General features: G+C 38.5%; 1 protein-coding gene across 1 annotated transcript in view; it reads left to right on the top strand.

Moving 5' to 3' along the window:
* MACF1 (microtubule actin crosslinking factor 1) overlaps positions 1-20,971 on the top strand; it is a 311,616-nt gene that overhangs the window by 266,251 nt on the left and 24,394 nt on the right. The window contains exons 63-85 of the mRNA XM_090269163.1: positions 237-563; positions 1,529-1,613; positions 2,122-2,363; positions 3,249-3,455; positions 4,840-4,959; positions 5,405-5,512; positions 7,026-7,244; positions 8,189-8,392; positions 9,981-10,212; positions 10,819-11,045; positions 12,193-12,315; positions 12,412-12,513; positions 13,098-13,199; positions 13,293-13,466; positions 13,558-13,713; positions 13,856-14,053; positions 14,708-14,836; positions 15,590-15,763; positions 17,883-18,038; positions 18,141-18,347; positions 18,483-18,602; positions 19,023-19,192; positions 20,491-20,650. Of these exons, the coding sequence (XP_090125289.1) occupies positions 237-563; positions 1,529-1,613; positions 2,122-2,363; positions 3,249-3,455; positions 4,840-4,959; positions 5,405-5,512; positions 7,026-7,244; positions 8,189-8,392; positions 9,981-10,212; positions 10,819-11,045; positions 12,193-12,315; positions 12,412-12,513; positions 13,098-13,199; positions 13,293-13,466; positions 13,558-13,713; positions 13,856-14,053; positions 14,708-14,836; positions 15,590-15,763; positions 17,883-18,038; positions 18,141-18,347; positions 18,483-18,602; positions 19,023-19,192; positions 20,491-20,650 (3,942 nt within the window). The remainder of the gene's footprint in view (positions 1-236; positions 564-1,528; positions 1,614-2,121; positions 2,364-3,248; positions 3,456-4,839; positions 4,960-5,404; positions 5,513-7,025; positions 7,245-8,188; positions 8,393-9,980; positions 10,213-10,818; positions 11,046-12,192; positions 12,316-12,411; positions 12,514-13,097; positions 13,200-13,292; positions 13,467-13,557; positions 13,714-13,855; positions 14,054-14,707; positions 14,837-15,589; positions 15,764-17,882; positions 18,039-18,140; positions 18,348-18,482; positions 18,603-19,022; positions 19,193-20,490; positions 20,651-20,971) is intronic.

Here is a 20,971-nt window from a genome sequence, read left to right on the forward strand (position 1 = left end):
TGTGGGTGTTTTTAAAGTTTTAAAACATGGTCAAATTATTAATTGGAATAGTCATATCTTTGATAGATATTGACTAATAGGCTACTATCAGAAAAAAACTGCTCTTGTGTTATTTTTGCCTTTTAGTCGGTAAAATTTTTGTATTTAATTTGTTACATCACTTGTTATTCATTGATTCATGTTTACTTTTCATTTATTTTGTTTTTGTTATTCATTTTTTCCATCTGGATTTCCAGGCCCTGGAGGAGGAAATAGAAAGCCATGCTGCAGATGTGCACCAGGCAGTCAAAATTGGGCAGTCCCTCTCCTCCCTGACATGCTCTGCAGAGCAGGGTGTGCTCTCAGACAAGCTAGACTCATTGCAGGCCCGGTACAGTGAGATTCAAGACCGGTGCTGTCGGAAAGCAGCCCTGCTTGAACAAGCGCTGTTTAACGCTAGGCTGTTCGGGGAGGATGAGGTGGAGGTGCTCAACTGGCTGGCTGAGGTTGAGGACAAGCTCAGTTCAGTGTTCGTAAAGGATTACAGACAGGATGTCCTGCAGAAGCAGCATGCTGACCACCTGGTATTCATGTTTTCCATTCTTATTGGTTGTGTTACTAGTTATTTTGTAATTTTGATTCACATTTCTCTTCATTTCTTTTCTTTTTTTATTCCTAACATTTCAACTTTATACATAAGTGCCTACTTACAGACTTGTTACTCAGAACTAATCTATTTTCTGATGAATCCATGGAAATACTTGTACTTAACAAACTGAACCAGTAGTTCTAGAAGATGACCCAGAAGTGTAGTCAGGGGCCATCTCAATTCCAACTCAGGTTTTACATTATTAGGTAATGTATCACTCAGTTTCCATTTGAACAGAAGCTTTCATAGAACCAGATTACCTAAATAGTTACCAGGGTTTGATCATATAGCTATAACTTCTTAAAATATTTCTAGAATTTGTATGCTCAAATTCCAAGGGTTCCACATCATCTTAGAAAGAATAATTTGTGTTTTCATTTCATCAAATGAAATTCATTAAATTTCATTTTATGAGATTTCTTTTGGGATGGTAAAAATAGGCAAAGGAGGACTGTTTTGTTGTTGTTTTTGGTAATTAAATTTCTTCTTCTTCATCGATTTCAAATATTGAGAGCTTTTAACCAGGATTTAAATCTGCTTGTTTCTTACTGACTTTCTTCTTTTGAAATTTCTATCTTATTCTTGTTTTGGATATAGTAGACATTTTTGCTGAATTCTATTCTACCTATCTCAGGTTCAGGTTTGGTACCAATAAATTGGTATAATTGATTTAATCCTAAAACTCTTCTCATCCAGCACAAAGGAGAGCTTGGTTATGAATATCTGATTTAATTATTTTGAGTAATTCAAAGTGTAACCAAAGAGATAATGAAGGAATCAAATATCTGATGTGTAAACTAAACTGGTATTCATCTTCTTATTTTAATTTCATCTCTTAAAGGTTTCATTTCTTTCCCTTTATCATGCCAGTTTTGGGATTAATGGTATTCTTTCTTTCAGGCTTTAAATGAAGAAATTGTTAATAGAAAGAAGAATGTAGATCAAGCTATTAAAAACGGTCAGGCTCTTCTAAAACAAACCACAGGTACTTTGAAAAGTTCATCTCTTAGCACCTCTATACATATACAGACAATCAGGTATCCTGGGAAATAAGCACCCTGCATTAGCCACTTCACTTTGGATATAAAAGCTTAGTATTCCCTGATTATATTACCATGCCTCCCGGCCACCCACCCCGGGCCAACAGCCTAGGTCCTATTTCCTGCTAACCCTTTTGAAAACTAAAAACACTGTGTTGTCTCACACCTGGTTATAGATGACTTATACTGCTCCCCTGCCCTCCAGTATGTTGAATGCCAGCATTCACTGAAAGATTCTGGGAACATCTGAAAAGTAGCTTCTTTTATTGGTTAAAAGATTTATGTCCCTCCTTCCTTCGTGTGGCATGCTAGGTGAACTTACTTCTTAGGTTGAGAGCATCTATAAAATGTAAGCTCTGATTAGAAGAAGGGAGTTAAGGGACTACCTCATCCCCAAAAGGGGACTCCCTCGTGTTCTCTTAAATATGAGTAATGGTGAGCTGTCTCCCACAGGTGAAGAGGTTTTGCTTATCCAAGAGAAACTGGACGGAATAAAGACTCGCTATGCAGACATCACAGTCACCAGCTCCAAGGCCCTCAGAACTTTAGAGCAAGCCCGGCAGCTGGCCACCAAGTTTCAGTCTACTTATGAGGAGCTGACCGGGTGGCTGAGGGAGGTGGAGGAGGAGCTGGCAGCCAGTGGAGGGCAGTCTCCCACAGGGGAGCAAATACCCCAGTTTCAGCAAAGACAGAAGGTAAGCTGTCATTTCATACTGTAAAAGGAAAAAGTTTCCCTCGTAGAATCCTTAAATTTAAATTTTTAAGTTTTATCACTAACTCTCTCTACCTTAAATCTAAAGCAAAAATTTCTGCCTGCCCTCATTCTTGTTTACTCATGGACAGTAAAATTTGACGTAAAGACAGACCAATATAAAACCACTTGTTATGGGCTGAAGAAGAAAAAAGATTGAGTCTCAAATCCCTAGGAAGTTTATTTTGTATATAACATTGTAGAATTTGCTTTCATGATTCATTCTCTAAAGAGTGCTTCATGTTATGTTTGATTCTCCTGCAGGATCTAATGCAGTTCTGGATACATAGAAGTAGGTACTTACTGAGTTAAATGCCTAAGGATAAAGCACTGTTTATCATTTCTATTGAAGTAAGGAGAAAAAAGAAAGAAGCACTATTTGCTTTACGCAGAGAGTCTGGCTCAAGAAGTCTTGCAGCCCTGACTGGTGTGGCTCAGTGGGTCGAGCGTTGTCCTGCAAATCAAAAAGGTCACTGGTTCAATTCCGGGTCAGGGCACATGCCTGAGTTGCAGGCCAGGTCCCCAATTGGGGGAGTGTGAGATCAATATTTCTCTTGCACATGGATGTTTCTCTCCCTCTCTTTCTCTCTAAAATAAATAAATAAAAATCTTTTTAAAAAGAAGTTTTGCAGACAGTTCTAAACAGCAGCTAAGCCTAAAGTCAGGCTTGGAATGGTTTTTAAAAAATCTAAGACAAGAAAAAAATAAGAAAAGGAAGGAGGTCAAAGCCCTGCTGGGATGTGTGGCAGATACCACTTTCCAGCTCGCACAGCTGCTAATGTGCTTAATTTAGCAGGGTCTGGCCTGAAAACATTTTTCCCCTCCTTAGGAATTAAAGAAGGAGGTCATGGAGCACAGGCTGGTGTTGGACACAGTGAATGAGGTGAGCCATGCTCTCTTAGAGCTGGTGCCCTGGAGAGCCAGAGAAGGGCTGGATAAACTTGTGTCTGATGTCAACGAGCAGTACAAGCTGGTCAGTGACACTGTTGGACAAAGGGTGGATGAAATTGATGCTGCTATTCAGAGGTCACAACAGGTAATGTTTATTAACCCCTCCGTGTTAATATTTCTGGCAATGGAGATATGTGTGTGAAAAAAAAACAGTGACCCACATAAATATAAGCTCAGGAATAGGAAAAACAAGATCAAGATAAATCCAAAGCAACAAATTATTTCAGTGTTGGGAAGCGATTGGGTAGAGGTATGTAAGGGTGGTTTTGGTTTGACCCAGAATACTTGACTCCTTTGAGCAGAGAACTTGGGAAAGAGTTGGTGAGCCCTCTCCTTAACTAATGCCCTGCTAAGGGGCAGGTGGTGATGAGAGCAGATAATATCTAGACCCAAAAGGTCCAGATGCTTATCACAATCTTAGTTTGACATAATCAACTGTTGTAGCATTAGATGGAAGAGGGGAAGGGACCAAGAACTATAATTACTATCAAATATGCCAACCAGAATAGCAGAGCCATCCAAAATAGAAAACTCCCAGCACATAGAGGTGTCATATTTCCCTCCATGTTTTCTCCTTCCTGCTTTCTTGAAAAAGTTATTTGCCTTTATTTGTAGCAGGATATGCACCTATTAATGTGCTGTGGTGTAAAAAGTAATATACCATGACTCCTTGGGCTCATAGTGATAAATAAATGCTTTATGTCTCCAAGTGCATTCCAGCATGTCTTTACTGATTTCTCTAATCTTGGCCAGATAATCAACTAAAAAATATATTGTATTGGAGTTTTCTCTGTAAATACTAATTTAGGTTTGCAGAGTTGAAGAGAAAGAGGAAAGATTGAAGGACTCTGATCACGAACAACAGTCACATAGAACATGTTTTTAGTTTTTCTGTTACTGCATAACTGTTTAAAGGTTTGGTATTCTGCGGTGTTATGCTTCAGCTGAGTGAGTACTTCCAAGTTAACTTGCTCAGCTGTCTTCTGGCTGGTGTGGCTCAGTGGATTGAGTGCCGGCCTGCAAACAAGGATGTCGCCGGTTCAGTTCCCAGTCGGGGCACACATGCCTGGGTTGTGGGCCAGGTCCCCAGTTGGAGGTGCATGAGAGGCAACCACACATTGATTTTTCTCTCCCTCCCTCCCTTCCTCTCTTTCTAAAAATAAATAAAATCTTTAAATAAAAAGAAAATAAACTTTTGTTCAGTGTATGGGTAGAAAGGACTGGCAGAAAGAGCACAGCCTCATAAAAACAGAAGTATATTTCTTTTTGAGAGTGTCAATTTCCATTGTTGTTTCTAGGTGTAGGACCACTAACTGGATTCTGTAACTTCTTTCTAAAGAAGTTGAAATAGGATCAACTTATATTTGTTGACATATAAACAATTCTAAATTGTCTGCATCTTGATTGAATTCTAAAAAGGAAGACCGTGGCTTTATATAACGTGTTCCTTTTTCTTCAATGTCTGTTAGTACGAGCAAGCTGCTGATGCAGAACTAGCTTGGGTTGCTGAAACAAAGCGGAAACTGATGGCCCTTGGTCCAATTCGCCTGGAACAGGACCAGACCACAGCTCAGCTGCAAGTGCAGAAGGTAAGTATAACACTGACATACCCATTGTGTCCTGAGCTGGTATAATCACCTGAGCTTAGAGTTACTAGGAGAGTTTCTGACCACTGTTCCAAGTCAAATGGAATAATGTTATGTCATGTTGGTAGATAGAGATTAATTTTATAAATACTTGGTTAGGATGAGGAAGAGCTGTTTTGCTTTGTGAAAAGGGAAGAAATAGACTCATTAATCCAGGAAAGGTTAATAATTTTCTGGATGATTTTCATGAGGGGAGATATTTTTCTAAGCTGTGAAAAGGTAAACATTAAAGATGTGTGGACAGGCAAAGGGTCAGACTTGAAAAGAACAATTTTTGATGTGGCTTTATTAAAGCAAAGAATTTTTCTTAGATGTGTCTGACTTTTCACTGACACAGTCTTGGGATCCTTTTACTTCTTGACCTAACTGTAGTTTACTTTTCTCAAAGGCTTTCTCCATTGATATTATTCGACACAAAGATTCAATGGATGAACTCTTCAGTCATCGAGGTGAAATCTTTGGCACATGTGGAGAGGAGCAAAAAGCTGTTTTACAGGTGAATTGCATTTATTTATTCACCATATACTTGTCTTGATTACAGTGAACTAGAAGTACAGTTATGAAATTATAGTTTAAGGAGTTGAAGTTTTCTTTCCTCTGTTACTAATAATGATGTTTTAAAGACCTGCTTGATGTTCTGAGGAATTCAGACTCCTAACCCTGTGTTCACAAGTATCTAAATAGCAATATTGTATAATATGAAAGATACTGCAAATCCATCTTCTTTAAACAGAAATTGCTACTTATCTTCAGTCCATAATGAGTGACTTTGAGATTCTCTTTCAAAACTCTGTGATAGGTTTTTCAGAACTATATGCAGATATTAATGTTTTCTTCAGGTCCTGCTAAAAGATTATACCCATTTCTAAAAGCTTGGCCTAGAGTTAGTGTCTACACCAGTTTGTTTTTGTTTTTTCTTAAACAAAGTGTACAAGTAACCATTATTTTCTTAGAAAACTTCTAAGTTGACTATACTACTTATCCTAAACATACAGAGCATAAATGCCAGGTTAGTGGAGATTTTTTTCCAATTACAGTTTATATTCAGTATTATTTTGTGTTAATTTCAGGTATATAGTATAGTGGTTAGACAATCATATACTTTACAGAGGTGTTCCCCTCAATATTTTCAGTACCTACCTGGCACCATTCATAGTTACTACAATATTATTGACTGTATTTTCTATGCTGTATTTTACATTCCCATAACTATTTTGTAACTACCAATCTATACTTCTCAATCACTTCACCTTTTTCTAGTCCCCCAAGTCCCCTCCCCTCTGGCAGCCATCAGTCTATTTTCTGAATCTGAGTCTTTTTCTGTATTATTTGTTTGTTTATATTGTTCTTTAGATTGCACATATAATTGAAATCATATGGTGTTTGTCTTTCTCTGACTGACTTATTTCATTTAGCATAATACGCTCTAGGTCCATCCATGCTGTTCCAAATCGTAAGATTCCATTCCTTTTTATGACTGAGTAATATTCCATTGTATATGTGAATATACACAGATTTTTAATTCTTTCAAATTAGTGTTTTGGGTTTCTTCAGATAAATCCCCAGAAGTGGAGTGGAATCACTGGGTCATAAGGCAGCTCCATTTTTTTAATTTTTTGAGGACCCTCCATACTGTTTGTGGAGACTTTAAAGCAGAGGAAAAAAAGACAAGCGAAACTTGATGGGGAAACACTCGTTCATAGCCCCTAAGATGTTCAGTCTTAAACGGATCCATTATAATAAGGCTGTATTTAAAGCCATAAAAAGTTAATTTTGCTGTGTTGTGCTTGTGCTGTTTTACTATATTTGAAACAACTTTTGTGTTTTAAAAAATTATACAAATAATACATATATGTGTGAAAGGAAAATTTTTAAATTCCGTTAAGTATAAAGAAAATAACAATCACTTGCAATCTTATTAGGTTAGTGCATATATTTTTTAACATTTTAGTATTTATTCCTTTAGACTTTTTAATGTATATATATACCTACTCTTTTGTTGTTCATAGGAAAAGACAGAGTCTCTGATACAGCAATATGAAGCCATTAGTCTGCTCAATTCGGAGCGTTATGCCCGCCTAGAGCGGGCACAGGTCTTGGTGAACCAGTTTTGGGAAACTTACGAAGAGCTCAGCCCCTGGATTGAGGAAACTCGGACACTAATAGCACAGTTACCTCCTCCAGCTATTGATCATGAACAGCTCAGGCAACAACAAGAGGAAATGAGGGTAAGGAACATGCCAAATTTTATGGGCTCCACAGCTTACTCAAGTTCTATATTATGAAATTCTTAGTTAGAATTTCTTTGCACAATAAAAACAGATATCTGAATTATTTCCTTTGTCTTTTAATATGAATCAAGTAAAGAATACGTTTATGGAGATACCAGGAACTTGAACATTGCAGAAATAAACAAAGAACTAAGTAAACATCAAGGCAAATTTAACATCTTTCCAGTGACGATGGGGTGGTGTTAGACTTGGGGTGTGGTTGGGTAGCTCTTTTCATTTGGTTAGACCCCGCTGGAATGAGAGCCAGAAAGGAATGTCGGATATCATTTGCTGCATTGTAGGTAAGATGAAAGAGAGATTTGTTAGACAGGTCAACAAGTGCTATGACCACTTTAAAAAGATACTTTTTTGATGTTTATTTCATTGGGTTTATGGTTTGTGCTTATTTCTATCTCTGTATTCCTATAAGTGGAAGAATGTTAACCAGAAGTAGCCAGCAGTAAAGTCAGGGACTGGTTGGATTACCAGAAATGTTGCTATTTGTAGCTTGTTCTGCTTAGTGTCTCTCAGTCTCAGGAGAAAGACATTTCATTAAACATGGAGATTACAATTAGTACTTTGAAGTATTTATGAGTATGGGAGATGGTGGGATAAATTTGTATTGGAAGGTGAGAGAGAGCATGTGGCCTGGGAAGGCTTCCTGCGTGACGGGATATCTGAACTGGAGTTCAACAATTAAGAGAATCAGGTTGTATCAGAGCCCAAGACTTAGATGTTTATATTCCCCCTCCATTAATGATGAAGTGCTGGGACTTACTGGTATTTATTTAGTAATTCAGTTTGTTTTTCTCAAAGTTGGTATGGTCTTTGATCAAAGTGTTTAAGCAGACAAACTGATGTAAAAATGCTTATTTTATTTTCATCCACATTTCTTTATATAGCAACTAAGGGAATCCATTGCTGAACACAAACCTCATATTGACAAACTACTAAAGATAGGCCCTCAACTAAAGGAGTTAAACCCTGAAGAGGGTGAAATGGTGGAAGAAAAATACCAGAAAGCAGAAAACACATATACCCAAATCAAAGAGGAGGTGCGCCAACGGGCCCTGGCTCTGGACGAGGCTGTGTCCCAGGCGGCTCAGGTACATGGGTGTCTTCAACTTGTATAACCTTCAACTGTCCTTTAGTCTAAGCAAGAAGTTTCTGTATCAGGTACACTTTCATGCTCAGAAGTATCTAGACCAACATGCTGATGATTCATTATCAGAGACTAGGAACCTTTGCTGATCTGCATTTTTAATTGCAAGGATCATGGGTATGCTTGCACTGTAAGGAGGGTAAGATGTGTCTTAGCTGGTACATATCGTCTGTTGATAGCTTCCTTAAACTTTATATTGTGATGATCCTTTAGCAGGAATAGTTGTGGATAAATTCACCTTGAAGCAACATATACCTAAAGAAAGCTCAGATTCCTACTGGACCTGTTACTTTTGAGCCTTAGAAGACAGCACATTAGGTCTCTTACTCAGGAGACCACCAGCTAGCTCCTAGTTCAAAGAAAGATGCTTGAGGACAGAGAAGTTAAAAGCCAAAGAGAAATAAACCACAAGCAGTGGAGTTTAAAGCATGTAACTACATACTTTTCAACTAATATATTACTGTTAGTGGTACTTTTGTCATGTCTGGGTATTTTATTCCTATGTTTAGTCAGTATTCTTGGTTAATATTTGTACTTACTCGAGTTTTCCCCCCCACCTTCCGTCCCATCTCTCACTCACACTGTGGAATGTGTTACTTTGTGTTGTTGCTGCCTGCTCCTGTCTCCCCCACATCGTCACATTTCATTGTTGTGTTGACTGCGCCCCCCATTACAGATCACAGAGGTAAGGTACCCGCCCCCGTTGGGATTGGGGCATTCTTACAAAGCTGAGAATTGAGGATTACCTATCAGAAAACTTCCCTTTACTTCAGTGGAATGAATTTCGTCAGTTCAGTTTATAACGCCAGTTTCACTTGGGGTGGAATCTGTAAGAGAGGGAGTGATGGGAAGTGGTTTTGTTAAGGAAATCCCATCATTTAATTATTGAATCCAGAGTTGGTTTTAGATAGCTGTTTTTTTTAGGGGGAGGGCAAGCTTACCTGTTTTGCTCCTGTTTCTCTCTGCTTCAGATTGTAAGTGAAATTTTACAATTATGGTCATGTTACTCAAAGTACCAGAAAAGTGGAAAGGTAATTGTTCCTTAGAATAAGGTTAGATTTGGCCTTCCTTTATTACCTTTCATCATGCCAACATTTTCCTCTCTATCACTGTTACATACAGTGGTTATTAAATTGCATGCTATGGTAATATTAAACTCCAGGTCATTTAGCATACTGGGTTCCCCATCTAACTTGTTGGTCTGATCTGTTGCATGCAACTGTCACCTGAGATGTTGACACAGTGAGTCTCACCAATTTCATAGTGTTGTCCCTTTCTTGTCACATTTCTGGTATATTACTTAATATCTTCTAGATTCTTAAAATAAGTATTTACTATCTTTTTTTGATGGGCCAACTCTGGTGTACTGTGCCCCAAACAGTCCTTAGTCAAACCCAACAGCTGTCAGGCTAGGCTCTGTGCAGGTTATCCTAAACAGTAGTGGATTTATACCTTGGCCTTAATCCCTAACATCTCCCCCAGAAGTGTGATAAAGTGTCACTGTGATAGCTAATGGCCTGACATTTATTTAGTTCCATGATAAAATCGAACCCATGTTGGAGACTCTGGAGAATCTTTCCTCTCGCCTGCGTATGCCACCACTGATCCCTGCTGAAGTCGACAAGATCAGAGAGTGCATCAGTGACAATAAGAGTGCCACTGTGGAGCTAGAAAAACTTCAGCCTTCCTTTGAGGCCCTGAAGCGTCGTGGAGAAGAGCTCATTGGGAGATCTCAGGGAGCTGACAAGGACTTGGCTGCAAAAGGTGCTTGATGAATCTAATTATTTTTAAAGAGAACCAATAGAAAAAATTCTAGGCTGTGGTTACTTCTAGCATCCCACCATATGTACTTGATTGAATGTGAAGGCGTTCCCCAAGTAATGAGTATTCCAGAAAGTCATTTGGAAGTCATTTAGAATTCAGAACACATCTCCCTATTGAAACAAGGTTACAATTGGTAGTTAGATTCCCAGGCCAGGAAACAAATGCTGCTTTAACCCCTAATATGAGCGAACTGCAGTGTCAATAGCGTATAAAACATAACTACCTTTTATAACACTTTCCATGGGAAACAGCAAGTTCAACACAACACTGGAAATGGAGTTTTCTTCTCCATTCCTTTATAAGTTAGGGGTTTTGTATCTGAGTAATGCCTTTATATTAGATGGTTACTCATTCCCAGATTACCTCTGCGATCTCTTTATATGGGAAATGTGTGTTGAAATAATAATAAAGCTAAGATACATACATAGCGTAGACCTTCTAAAAATATATTTTCAGTGAAAATGTGAGAATGAGATCGTATCTCTGATGAGGCTGATTTCAAGTACTTAAGAGAAGTCCTGTTCATATCTCTTCATACCCCCTCAGAAATCCAGGACAAATTGGATCAAATGGTATTCTTCTGGGAGGACATCAAAGCTCGGGCTGAAGAGCGAGAAATTAAGTTCCTTGATGTCCTTGAACTAGCAGAGAAGTTTTGGTATGATATGGCAGCTCTCCTTACCACCATCAAAGACACCCAGGACATTGTCCATGACTTGGAAAGCCCAGGCATTGACCCATCCATCATCAAACAGCAGGTTGAAGCTGCTGAGGTAAGAAAAAAACAAAACCCCTTCCTTTATGTGTTTGCTCTCTAAAAAAGTACTTTTTCCAAGTATGTTATGTTAACTGCTTAGCCAGGCTAAGTGCCTTAAAAATTGTTGGTGTTTGTTTTTAACTTTAAGAGGATATTTTCCACTTAAAAAAAAAATCTGCTCATTAATAGCAGATTTCTTTCGTTATAAATACAAGTTTTATTTATAACAAGTTTTATTTATAAATCTTTTATCACTTAAAGATTTATATAACTTCCACCAACTGTAATATAGAACAGTTCCGTCACACAAAACTAATTTTCTATCAGTTTTAAACTTAATAACTCAAATTAATAGAATATGCTTAGAAAATTCAGTTTTGCTTTCATTTCTGTATTTAGTCCTCACTATAGTGTACGTTATTTTGTTTCTGGAGTGAGTTTCTTTAATGCAGAAAAATAGAAAGTAGAAAAGAAAATAAATTTTAGATTCATCATCCAAAGATAATTGTTACATTAACATACCTTTTTCTAGTCTACTAGGGGAACCTACTTTTTATTTTTACTCAATGCATTTCTTGCCTCATTTTGCCCACTTAGTGTAAGCCAAGCTTGTCTTGATATTATCTTTCTTATATCTTTTATTTTACCCATTCTCTTTCCCCACCTCTGTCCTTTTCAGGATCTAGCAGAGAACTTTGTTCAAGATTATATAGCCTAGTGTTCCTATTATGCTAGTATCTCAGCTCCTAGATTTGTGACTTGTCCTGTATTATTTTCCCCTTGTTGATATACTTATCTGTAATAGACTTCTGGCTATAGATTATAATCTCTTTGGAGGCAGAAGGGATGAACCTTTCATAAATTATTGAGGCTCATTGTACCTTTCTAACTGTTTTATACATATTCTACATAGTGTATATATATGTATATATAGTTATACATAAATATATTTGATACATATATTTTTGTACACATGCATATGAAAAATAACCAGAGTCTGAAGCTTCACTATTTAGCTATGTGAAATATTACAACATTGGAAGGTTTTTGTGAAATTGATAGGGTCTGTTCAGCATCTGCTATTGATGGAGCTATAATTGCATTTGCAAAGTTTGGGACGTTCTACTTCTGTTTTGGCTTATATTCTGTTCGTTTACATGTAGACTATTAAGGAAGAGACAGATAGCCTGCATGAGGAATTGGAGTTTATTCGAATCCTTGGAGCAGATTTGATTTTTGCCTGTGGAGAAACTGAGAAGCCCGAAGTGAAGAAGAGCATTGATGAGGTATAGAGAAATGGATAAGGAGTTAGACAAAACATTAGTGGACTTGGACTGAACAGTGTTATTAATTAAAGAATACGATTGACTGTTTTCCTGCAGATGAATAATGCCTGGGAGAACTTAAACAAAACATGGAAAGAGAGACTAGAAAAACTTGAGGAAGCAATGCAAGCCGCTGTGCAGTATCAGGACACTCTTCAGGTAAGCCATGACATGACCACCATGGCCATACAGGGTCTGCATTGTCATTCGTATTCAGAATCCAACCTTAAGAGTAATCAGCTTTACAGGACCGCAACATTATCAAACCTAGGACAATAATCTCTTTCTGTATTTCCAGCCAAAGTTTCCCACTTCTAATGTGAAAAGTGCTGACACCTGAATTTCTACTCTTCTTGATGTTTTTCATCATCGTGTGTTCGCCATATTTATTCTCATGATGACTGTACATATAGTGAAGCTGGCCTTACTGTGAAAGGCATTACTTGGTAGAGGTTCCACACCCAGGTTATCTTAAAGCACAACTTGGCCCAGTAGCTTCAGCACATCATGAACTTGCTAACCAGCTATGAAAAATAGTAACTTTCAGATCAGTTTATTTTGGACACTATCCCAATAATGTTTGCTTTGTTCTTAAATCCCCATATTATTGGAATAGAGGTCATTATTCCTTAACCTCTGCCTCCCCCTGTCTAAAAGCACAAACGGTACTTGGCACTTTGATTTGTCTCTCCCAACTCCTTATGTTTTTGTTTTTTGACTGCTTATTTGTATTTTTATTTTAGGCTATGTTTGACTGGCTAGATAACACTGTGATTAAACTCTGCACCATGCCACCTGTTGGCACTGACCTCAACACTGTTAAAGATCAGTTAAATGAAATGAAGGTTTGTATCTGGCAATGGCTTTTAAAGAAGGATTGCTTCTTTTTAGTTTTTAAAGACTTGATTTAATGTTAACATTAAATACGTCTTTGATAGGAGTTCAAAGTGGAAGTTTACCAACAGCAAATTGAGATGGAGAAGCTTAATCACCAGGGTGATCTGATGTTGAAGAAAGCTACAGATGAAACGGACAGAGACATTATACGAGAACCATTGACAGAACTCAAACACCTCTGGGAGAACCTGGGTGAAAAAATTGCCCACAGACAGGTAAGACAAATGGCAAAGTACATAAAGGGACTTGTATCTACTGTTTTCTTTTTTCCTAACAATAGTTCCCTTTATATCGTTTCCTGAGTAGCATAAGCTAGAAGGTGCTCTCTTGGCCCTTGGCCAATTCCAACATGCCTTAGAAGAACTAATGAGTTGGCTGATTCACACTGAAGAATTGTTAGATGCTCAGAGACCAATAAGTGGAGATCCAAAAGTCATTGAAATTGAGCTCGCAAAGCACCATGTAAGTATTTTTAGTTTTCATCTCTAAGTCTATTGGTTTCAGACTAAATATTGCTACCAGAAGCCTTTCAATGTTATATGAACCTTAGAGAACCAGATTTGATGCTATCTGTAGATATAAATTGTTGTTTAACATTGTTTAGGTTCTAAAAAATGATGTTTTGGCCCACCAAGCCACAGTGGAAACAGTCAACAAAGCTGGCAATGAACTTCTTGAATCTAGTGCTGGAGATGATGCCAGCAGCTTAAGGAGTCGTTTGGAAACTATGAACCAATGCTGGGAGTCAGTGTTGCAGAAAACGGAAGAGAGGGAGCAACAACTTCAGTCAACACTGCAGCAAGTATGTGCATTGTCCATCTGAGTTAGACAGGTGGAGCTGGGCACATAACATTTAGAAGGAAGCACATCTTAAGTCAAGGAAAGGAAAGCAATTTAGGGTAGAGCCCTCGTGTCTTGGGAGAAAGGTTATTTCTGTGCTGAAATTTTTCTGGAAAGAATAGTTTCGATGCGATGGTTCTTTTTTTGGATTAGTTTGTAGCCCAATCTCTTTATTTACTATTCAAAGTTAGTAGATCTTTGCTATAACAAACCTCTTCACAGATTCAGTTATTTCTTAGATCAAATAAGGTCCCTCCATATTCATACTCAACAGTACCTTAGTTAATTCAGTAGTTATATGAGACATTTATAATACTTGGGTGGGCAAAAGTAGGTTTATGATTGTTCATATGGAAATACAATGATTAATAAGTAATAATAAAAGAATAAACTCATGTGCTCACAACTGTATGTTACAGTGAGGTCTGAAGGATTCTGCTAGATTCTAAAATAAATAAGTAAATTGGCCCCATACCAATCCAGCAACAGAACAGCTCTGCCAGAGAACAGCCCAGAATTCCTCCCTCGAAATAGATTCCTCATATGGTTATTTAAAAAGTTTACCTTTTAAGCTAGAATTGACTGCTGAAATTATTAATGTGTCTTTTTTCAAAAGGCCCAGGGTTTCCACAGTGAAATTGAAGACTTCCTCTTGGAACTAACTAGAATGGAGACCCAGCTTTCTGCCTCTAAGCCCACAGGAGGACTTCCTGAAACTGCTAGGGAACAGCTTGACACACATCTGGTAATAGAGCTTTCCTGAAATTGAGCATAAGCATCCCATGTTCAGTAGCTCCTTTCTGAATTCATAGAAAGATATGCATCTGGGAGCCTACAAAGTAGTACCTTTCTACAGACAGCATGTTGCAGCTTTGCAGAGTGCTGCATACATATATGGGCTTTTACTGCTCTACCTCAGGCAGCAGCGGCGATGGGGGACTCAGCTTAGGGATACGCTGGTGAGCTGGCTAGTTTCGAACTGGTCAGTTCAGTGGACACAAAAATACTGACTTGAAGGTGAGAGCATCAAGATAAACACAACACAGACATGCTTATATTTAAGAAAAAAACTACTTCAGTGGGATTTAGAGAAACCCAGTAGATAACTAGTAGTATTTCAAGAAAGAGGCTGAGAACTAAAGGCACCATTTCTAGGCAAATTATTCAAGAAAAGGAAATAAATTATTGGAGTCTATTTTAGGTTGCTTACAGGGCTGTTCTTACCACAGTAGTTGGCTGTGTTCCAACAAATGGGGTGCTCATCTGTTCCTCCTATAAATCTCTGACCCTTAAAACTTAATTCTGTTTACTTGGTGACAAAATTACTTCAGTATTAAAGCAAGAATGTTTCAGTCCCGTAGTTGCTCAGCAGTTGAACTGAACCCAAAAGAAAGGGTTTTAATCAAGGTGAGACTTCCCTGGACTGTGCATGTAAATCTGTGTGGGGGTGTCTTTCACAAAATTGGCATTATTAATATTTTTCCTGCCTTTCTTATAGGAACTCTATTCCCAACTCAAAGCCAAGGAAGAGACTTATAATCAGCTACTTGACAAGGGCAGGCTCATGCTTCTGAGCCGTGATGATTCTGGGTCAGGCTCAAAGACGGAACAGAGCTTGGCACTCCTGGAACAGAAGTGGCGTGTGGTCAGCAGTAAGATGGAGGAAAGAAAGGTACTGCCACACAGTGCAGGGTGTGATTATGTACATGGTGTGCTTGTGGGATCTGAGGAGTGTGCGTGGGGATGGTGTGTAATTACCACCTGTTTCTATGGAGAAGATGCAGAACTGATATCCTCAGAATTGCCTTTATACTAATTATCTTTTCTGCCATTAAATTTCTGTTTTCCACCCACGTTAAGTTGCATTGATGCTACTAGTTTCTGCCAGTATATGCTTTTATTATTCATTCTTCTTCTGCATCTACCAGTTAAGGCATTACTGCCTGTTACTGCTCTTGGTAGACCCTATATCCATTATTAATCAGATTTATGTTCCTACTTAAAAACAAGGTTATGTTGGAGTTGGTGACTTGGGATTAGGAAGGTTGGGGCTGAGCATGTAGTGAGTATGACAACTGACGCCACATGGGATTCTGGTGTAAATACAAAATGCAAAAAATTGTACTAAAAACCAAGAGAGAAGTAAATTATATGGCCCCTTCCCACTCTTCCTCAAAAATCAAATTCTCTTCGAAAGAAAAGTGAATAGGGATCAAGGCCCCAAAACACTGGTTTTTATGAGTACTGAGTTTCAGAGTACCTCTCTGCACAGAGTTTCTGTGCTGGGCAGATCAAATAAAATGTGTGTTTAAACCTGTTGGCTACATCCATTCAACAGATAGTTAAGCATGTATGTGCAAGCACTGTGCTAGGTATATCATGAAAATTATAAAGGCACGGAGCCTATCAAATTTAATAGGCAGAGGACATAAAATAAATATTTACACATAATTGGACATTTTAAAGAAGCATTTTCTAGAATTCTTCTAATGTGGGGTCTGGTAATTTTGTTATACAAAGAAAGGCCAGAAGACCTAAGTGTATGGCTGTGTTCTAATTTTTGGACAGACTATTGCCTATAATTCCTGCAAAATGCAGAACTAATTTTAATTTAAGTTACTGAGGCAGATTCTTCCTCATAACCAAGAAGTTTCTAGAGGGTTTTCCTGGCAGTGGAATAGGTGGCTTCAAGAAGTATTTAACCTGTCATCAATGGAACTGATCAAGCAAAGGCTGGTTGTCAAGAATATTTATTTCTGGTTTTGCAAGAACATTATGTTTCAGGATTACTAAAATCATTTATTAAGTGTGTGTAGTGCTATATTAAAGACTATATCAATAAAACAATGTGGGAGACTTCCTGCCATCTAGGAACTTGGCAATATATTAATTTCTAAGTATTTCTTACGATAGATTTTATTTTTCTACTTTAGATAGTGCTTGTACATTTTTATAGCATGCATTATAGTGTTTTTTAGGTTATAAAAGTAACCTAAATATTCTGTGAATGTTTTGGACATATTCATTTTTAACAGTGTGTTATTACTCTCCTTTGCCTGCCTGATAAATAGGCCAAGGGCAGAGGCCAACACCCAGATGTTGGAGCTAGCGGTCTCTGCAGGTGGACCTTGTGGACTGTGCAGTTGGGGTGTACTCATGGACAGTCACACTTGCCCTCACTGAACCATTGTTTTTGTCACCTGACTTAGATAGAAAGCATCTAAAATTTTCCATCTACGGTTGTCAGGTTTTTGCTTAGAATATTATGCTTTTACTACCTTTTCTGCTTATAGCATAAGAATAACTTTCAGACTTCAGACATTTTTAGGTGCCATATTTTCTGAAAATATTTCAACAGAGGCACTTCAGTGAGTACCACCTTTATAGTAAAGTGCTTTTCATTGTTTGTTTTTATGCCACAAAAAATAGATTAAGGGAAAATGAAACTTTCCCAAAGCAGGTTGCACATCTGCAGCTGTCACCACTAAGCTGTTCACTTACATTGTTACTAGTTTTATTCCTGTCCTTCAGTGTCCCAGGAAGGGAGAATAGCAGAGAAGACAGCTCATCCTCAAAGTGTGCTCTTCCCTTTTCATATACAGTTGTTTCAGACACTAATGTTAAAATGTCCCCTTCTTTGCAAACTAGGCATGTTTGAAGGTTGGTTAAATGAGGCTTTCTTTTTAGAGATCATTTCATTGGTATACAATTCATGCCTTTGTCCTTGAAGCTGTAGCTCTTGAATTTGGCACTTTTTCTTTTTGTGTTTCTGTGTTTTAATTAAAATTCAGTCAAAGCTGGAAGAGGCCCTCAACCTGGCAACAGAATTCCAAAATTCCTTGCAAGAATTTATCAACTGGCTCACACTAGCAGAGCAGAATTTGAACATCGCTTCTCCTCCCAGCCTGATTCTAAACACTGTCCTTTCCCAGATAGAGGAGCACAAGGTAACTATGACACTCATGTTGCCTTCCCTTTGAAAGGACCGGTTGAAACAGATGCTCTGTTGTCTTACCTTCAGTTTAAACACAAGAATATTTTTCCCCCAGGTTTTTGCTAATGAAGTAAATGCTCATCGAGACCAGATCATTGAGCTGGATCAAACTGGGAATCAGTTAAAATTTCTTAGTCAAAAACAGGATGTTGTTCTGATCAAGAATTTGTTGGTTAGTGTCCAGTCTCGATGGGAGAAGGTTGTCCAGCGATCTGTCGAAAGGGGGCGATCACTAGATGATGCCAGGAAGCGGGCAAAACAAGTAAGTTACAGAAGAAAGATACTAATTTACTGGACCGCCTTGGGCAGCAAGTGTTGAGTCTCCGGGTTGGTTCACATAAAGTGTTGTATAGTTTGCCTATTCTTTCCTGTTATAACATCTCTTATGTAACTGTAGTTCCATGAAGCATGGAAAAAACTGATTGACTGGCTAGAAGATGCAGAGAGTCACCTGGATTCAGAGCTGGAGATATCCAATGACCCAGACAAAATTAAACTTCAGCTCTCTAAGCATAAGGTAAAGCAGTTTGTTGCTCTTAGGTCCTAAGCTTGGTATCCACTGAAGATTGTATCTGGGTAAAAAAAGGTCAAGAGAATGAAGCCAGCATTCCATTTTATGTCTAGACAGTGTCTAACCCTGACAATTGTTCACTTAAATAACAGTTCAAACAAAGTGATTATGGGAGTAAACCAGTTAAAACTTTAGGTTTTTGGAAATTCTAGGCTTTTAGAAATATACACTGCTGAATATGACAATAACAACTTTCTTAAGGATCTTAAGGGTAAGCTCTTACTAGGTTTAGTTCAAGAAATAGTCACAATCAAGCTATATTGTCTCTAATTACCAATCTGGAAACACAAAAATTTTTCTTTGTTCCAAAGCAAGGTGTTATCTCACAGCAGGGTTTTGTTTTGTTTTTTTTCTTTTTGGAAACAGGAGTTTCAGAAAACTCTTGGTGGCAAACAGCCTGTGTATGATACCACAATTAGAACTGGCAGAGCCCTGAAAGAAAAGACTTTGCTTTCTGATGACACTCAGAAACTTGACAACTTACTGGGAGAAGTCAGAGACAAATGGGATACTGTGTGTGGCAAGTCTGTGGAGAGGTGAGCATGAATATCCCCTCTTAATGGGCCTATATGTTATCCCAAAGCTACCTAAGAGACTGTTACTGGATTCCATAAAATGGTAATAAAGCTTATGCTTTATTTATGGTTTTATACCATTTTGGTATCTCCAGTTGATTCGTTGAGTTACAGAAATTTTGAGTGAAATGTATTAAAATTCTCTCATTTTAAACTTGAACTGCACTGTATTAGAATTAGAAAAGCCCACAGTAATAGATCAGTAACTAAATACCGTGGTACCTCAGTACTCATTAACTTATAACGGAACTCATGACAAGTGCCGAAACCGATGAGTACCAAACAATGAAACATTTCCTCTTGTGGGGCAGCGTTGTTACTCATACAGGTTTTAGCAAGTGTGATTAGTCCCAAACAAGTGCCAAGTGCTGAAACTTTTTTTTTCCATCAAAATGTGATGAATAGTACAGGGTTTGATGAGCTACGAAGCCAGTGAGTACCAAGGTACGACTATTTGTAAATTACCAACTTGTAGTACCACTAGCTCTCTCGCTGAGGGCTCTCGCCATGTGTTGGACATTATGCAAAGCCTTTACGTGTATTACCTCATTTAACCACCATGATATCTGACCTGTACTGAATAGCTACCACTGAGTGTGTGCATAACAGTGCCTACTAATCATGCAGTTCTCATAACCACTGAGGTGGGTACAGTTATTCCTGTCTTACAGATGAGGAAACCACCAAACTCCCGTATGGTCACTCAGCCACTAAGCAGCAGAGCTGGGATTTAAAACTATTTTGTTTGGTTCTAAAAGTTGTACTTTCACCCACTTGTACCCACTATGCCATACTCAGTGTTACAATATCTCATATAATTATACTCCAAATATTTTGGTGAGATGACTGAGGTTCCTAGAGGTGAATAGACAATCCAGTGTCTCCCGGCTGGTATGGAGCTGAGTTGAACTCTGACTCTAGGCCATTGCCAAAACCATCGTCCTGTACTGGAGTGGTGTAAAGTGAACAGAGACAGGCCTTGGTTCTTAGGGTGTGCCCACACACTCCCTTTGACTCCTAAGATGCCAGAAGGGCCTCTATACCTGTCTCCTATACTATTATCAATTCATTTTAAAGAGTGGTTTGATTTAAATGTCTAGGCATGTCTCCTAGTCACTTTTTACTGCACTTCTACCATTCCAACTTGTAGGTCCCTCTCTATATAGAGTTCAAGCAGTATTTCCTTTCAGCAGTCAGAATTGTGGGCCATTTATAAATAATAATACCTAAAAACAGCGAGGTTTGTATACTTTTCTCAGGCAGCACAAGTTGGAGGAGGCCCTGCTGTTTTCGGGCCAGTTCATGGACGCTTTGCAGGCCTTGGTCGACTGGTTGTACAAGGTAGAGCCACAGTTGGCCGAGGACCAGCCCGTGCACGGGGACCTCGACCTTGTCATGAACCTCATGGATGCCCACAAGGTGAGGGGTGGGCTCTGGGCTGCATGGAGGGCAAAGCCATTGTGGCCTCCACCTCTGTGTGCCTTCTGCTCATGCTAACTTCTAGGGGAGAGAAGAAGTCTGAAATAGCCTGGATCTCTGCTTGTCAGCGGGGCAGCTCCTTGCTCTGCAAGTTTAAACAAACTGTGGCTAGGATTCTGCATCAGTCACAAAGAATTTACCAAAATTGATTAGATTCAGATTTGGCAATGTGCAGGCTTCACTTTGAGGTTCCCATGCCCCCTTCCTATTTGTATCTCTTAGTTGAGTCACAAAACAAAGTTAAATTCAGTAGGCCCTTAG

Source organism: Furipterus horrens, unplaced genomic scaffold (assembly GCF_987537825.1).
Source record: "Furipterus horrens unplaced genomic scaffold, mFurHor1.1.pri manual_scaffold_3, whole genome shotgun sequence".
Classification (NCBI taxonomy): domain Eukaryota; kingdom Metazoa; phylum Chordata; class Mammalia; order Chiroptera; family Furipteridae; genus Furipterus; species Furipterus horrens.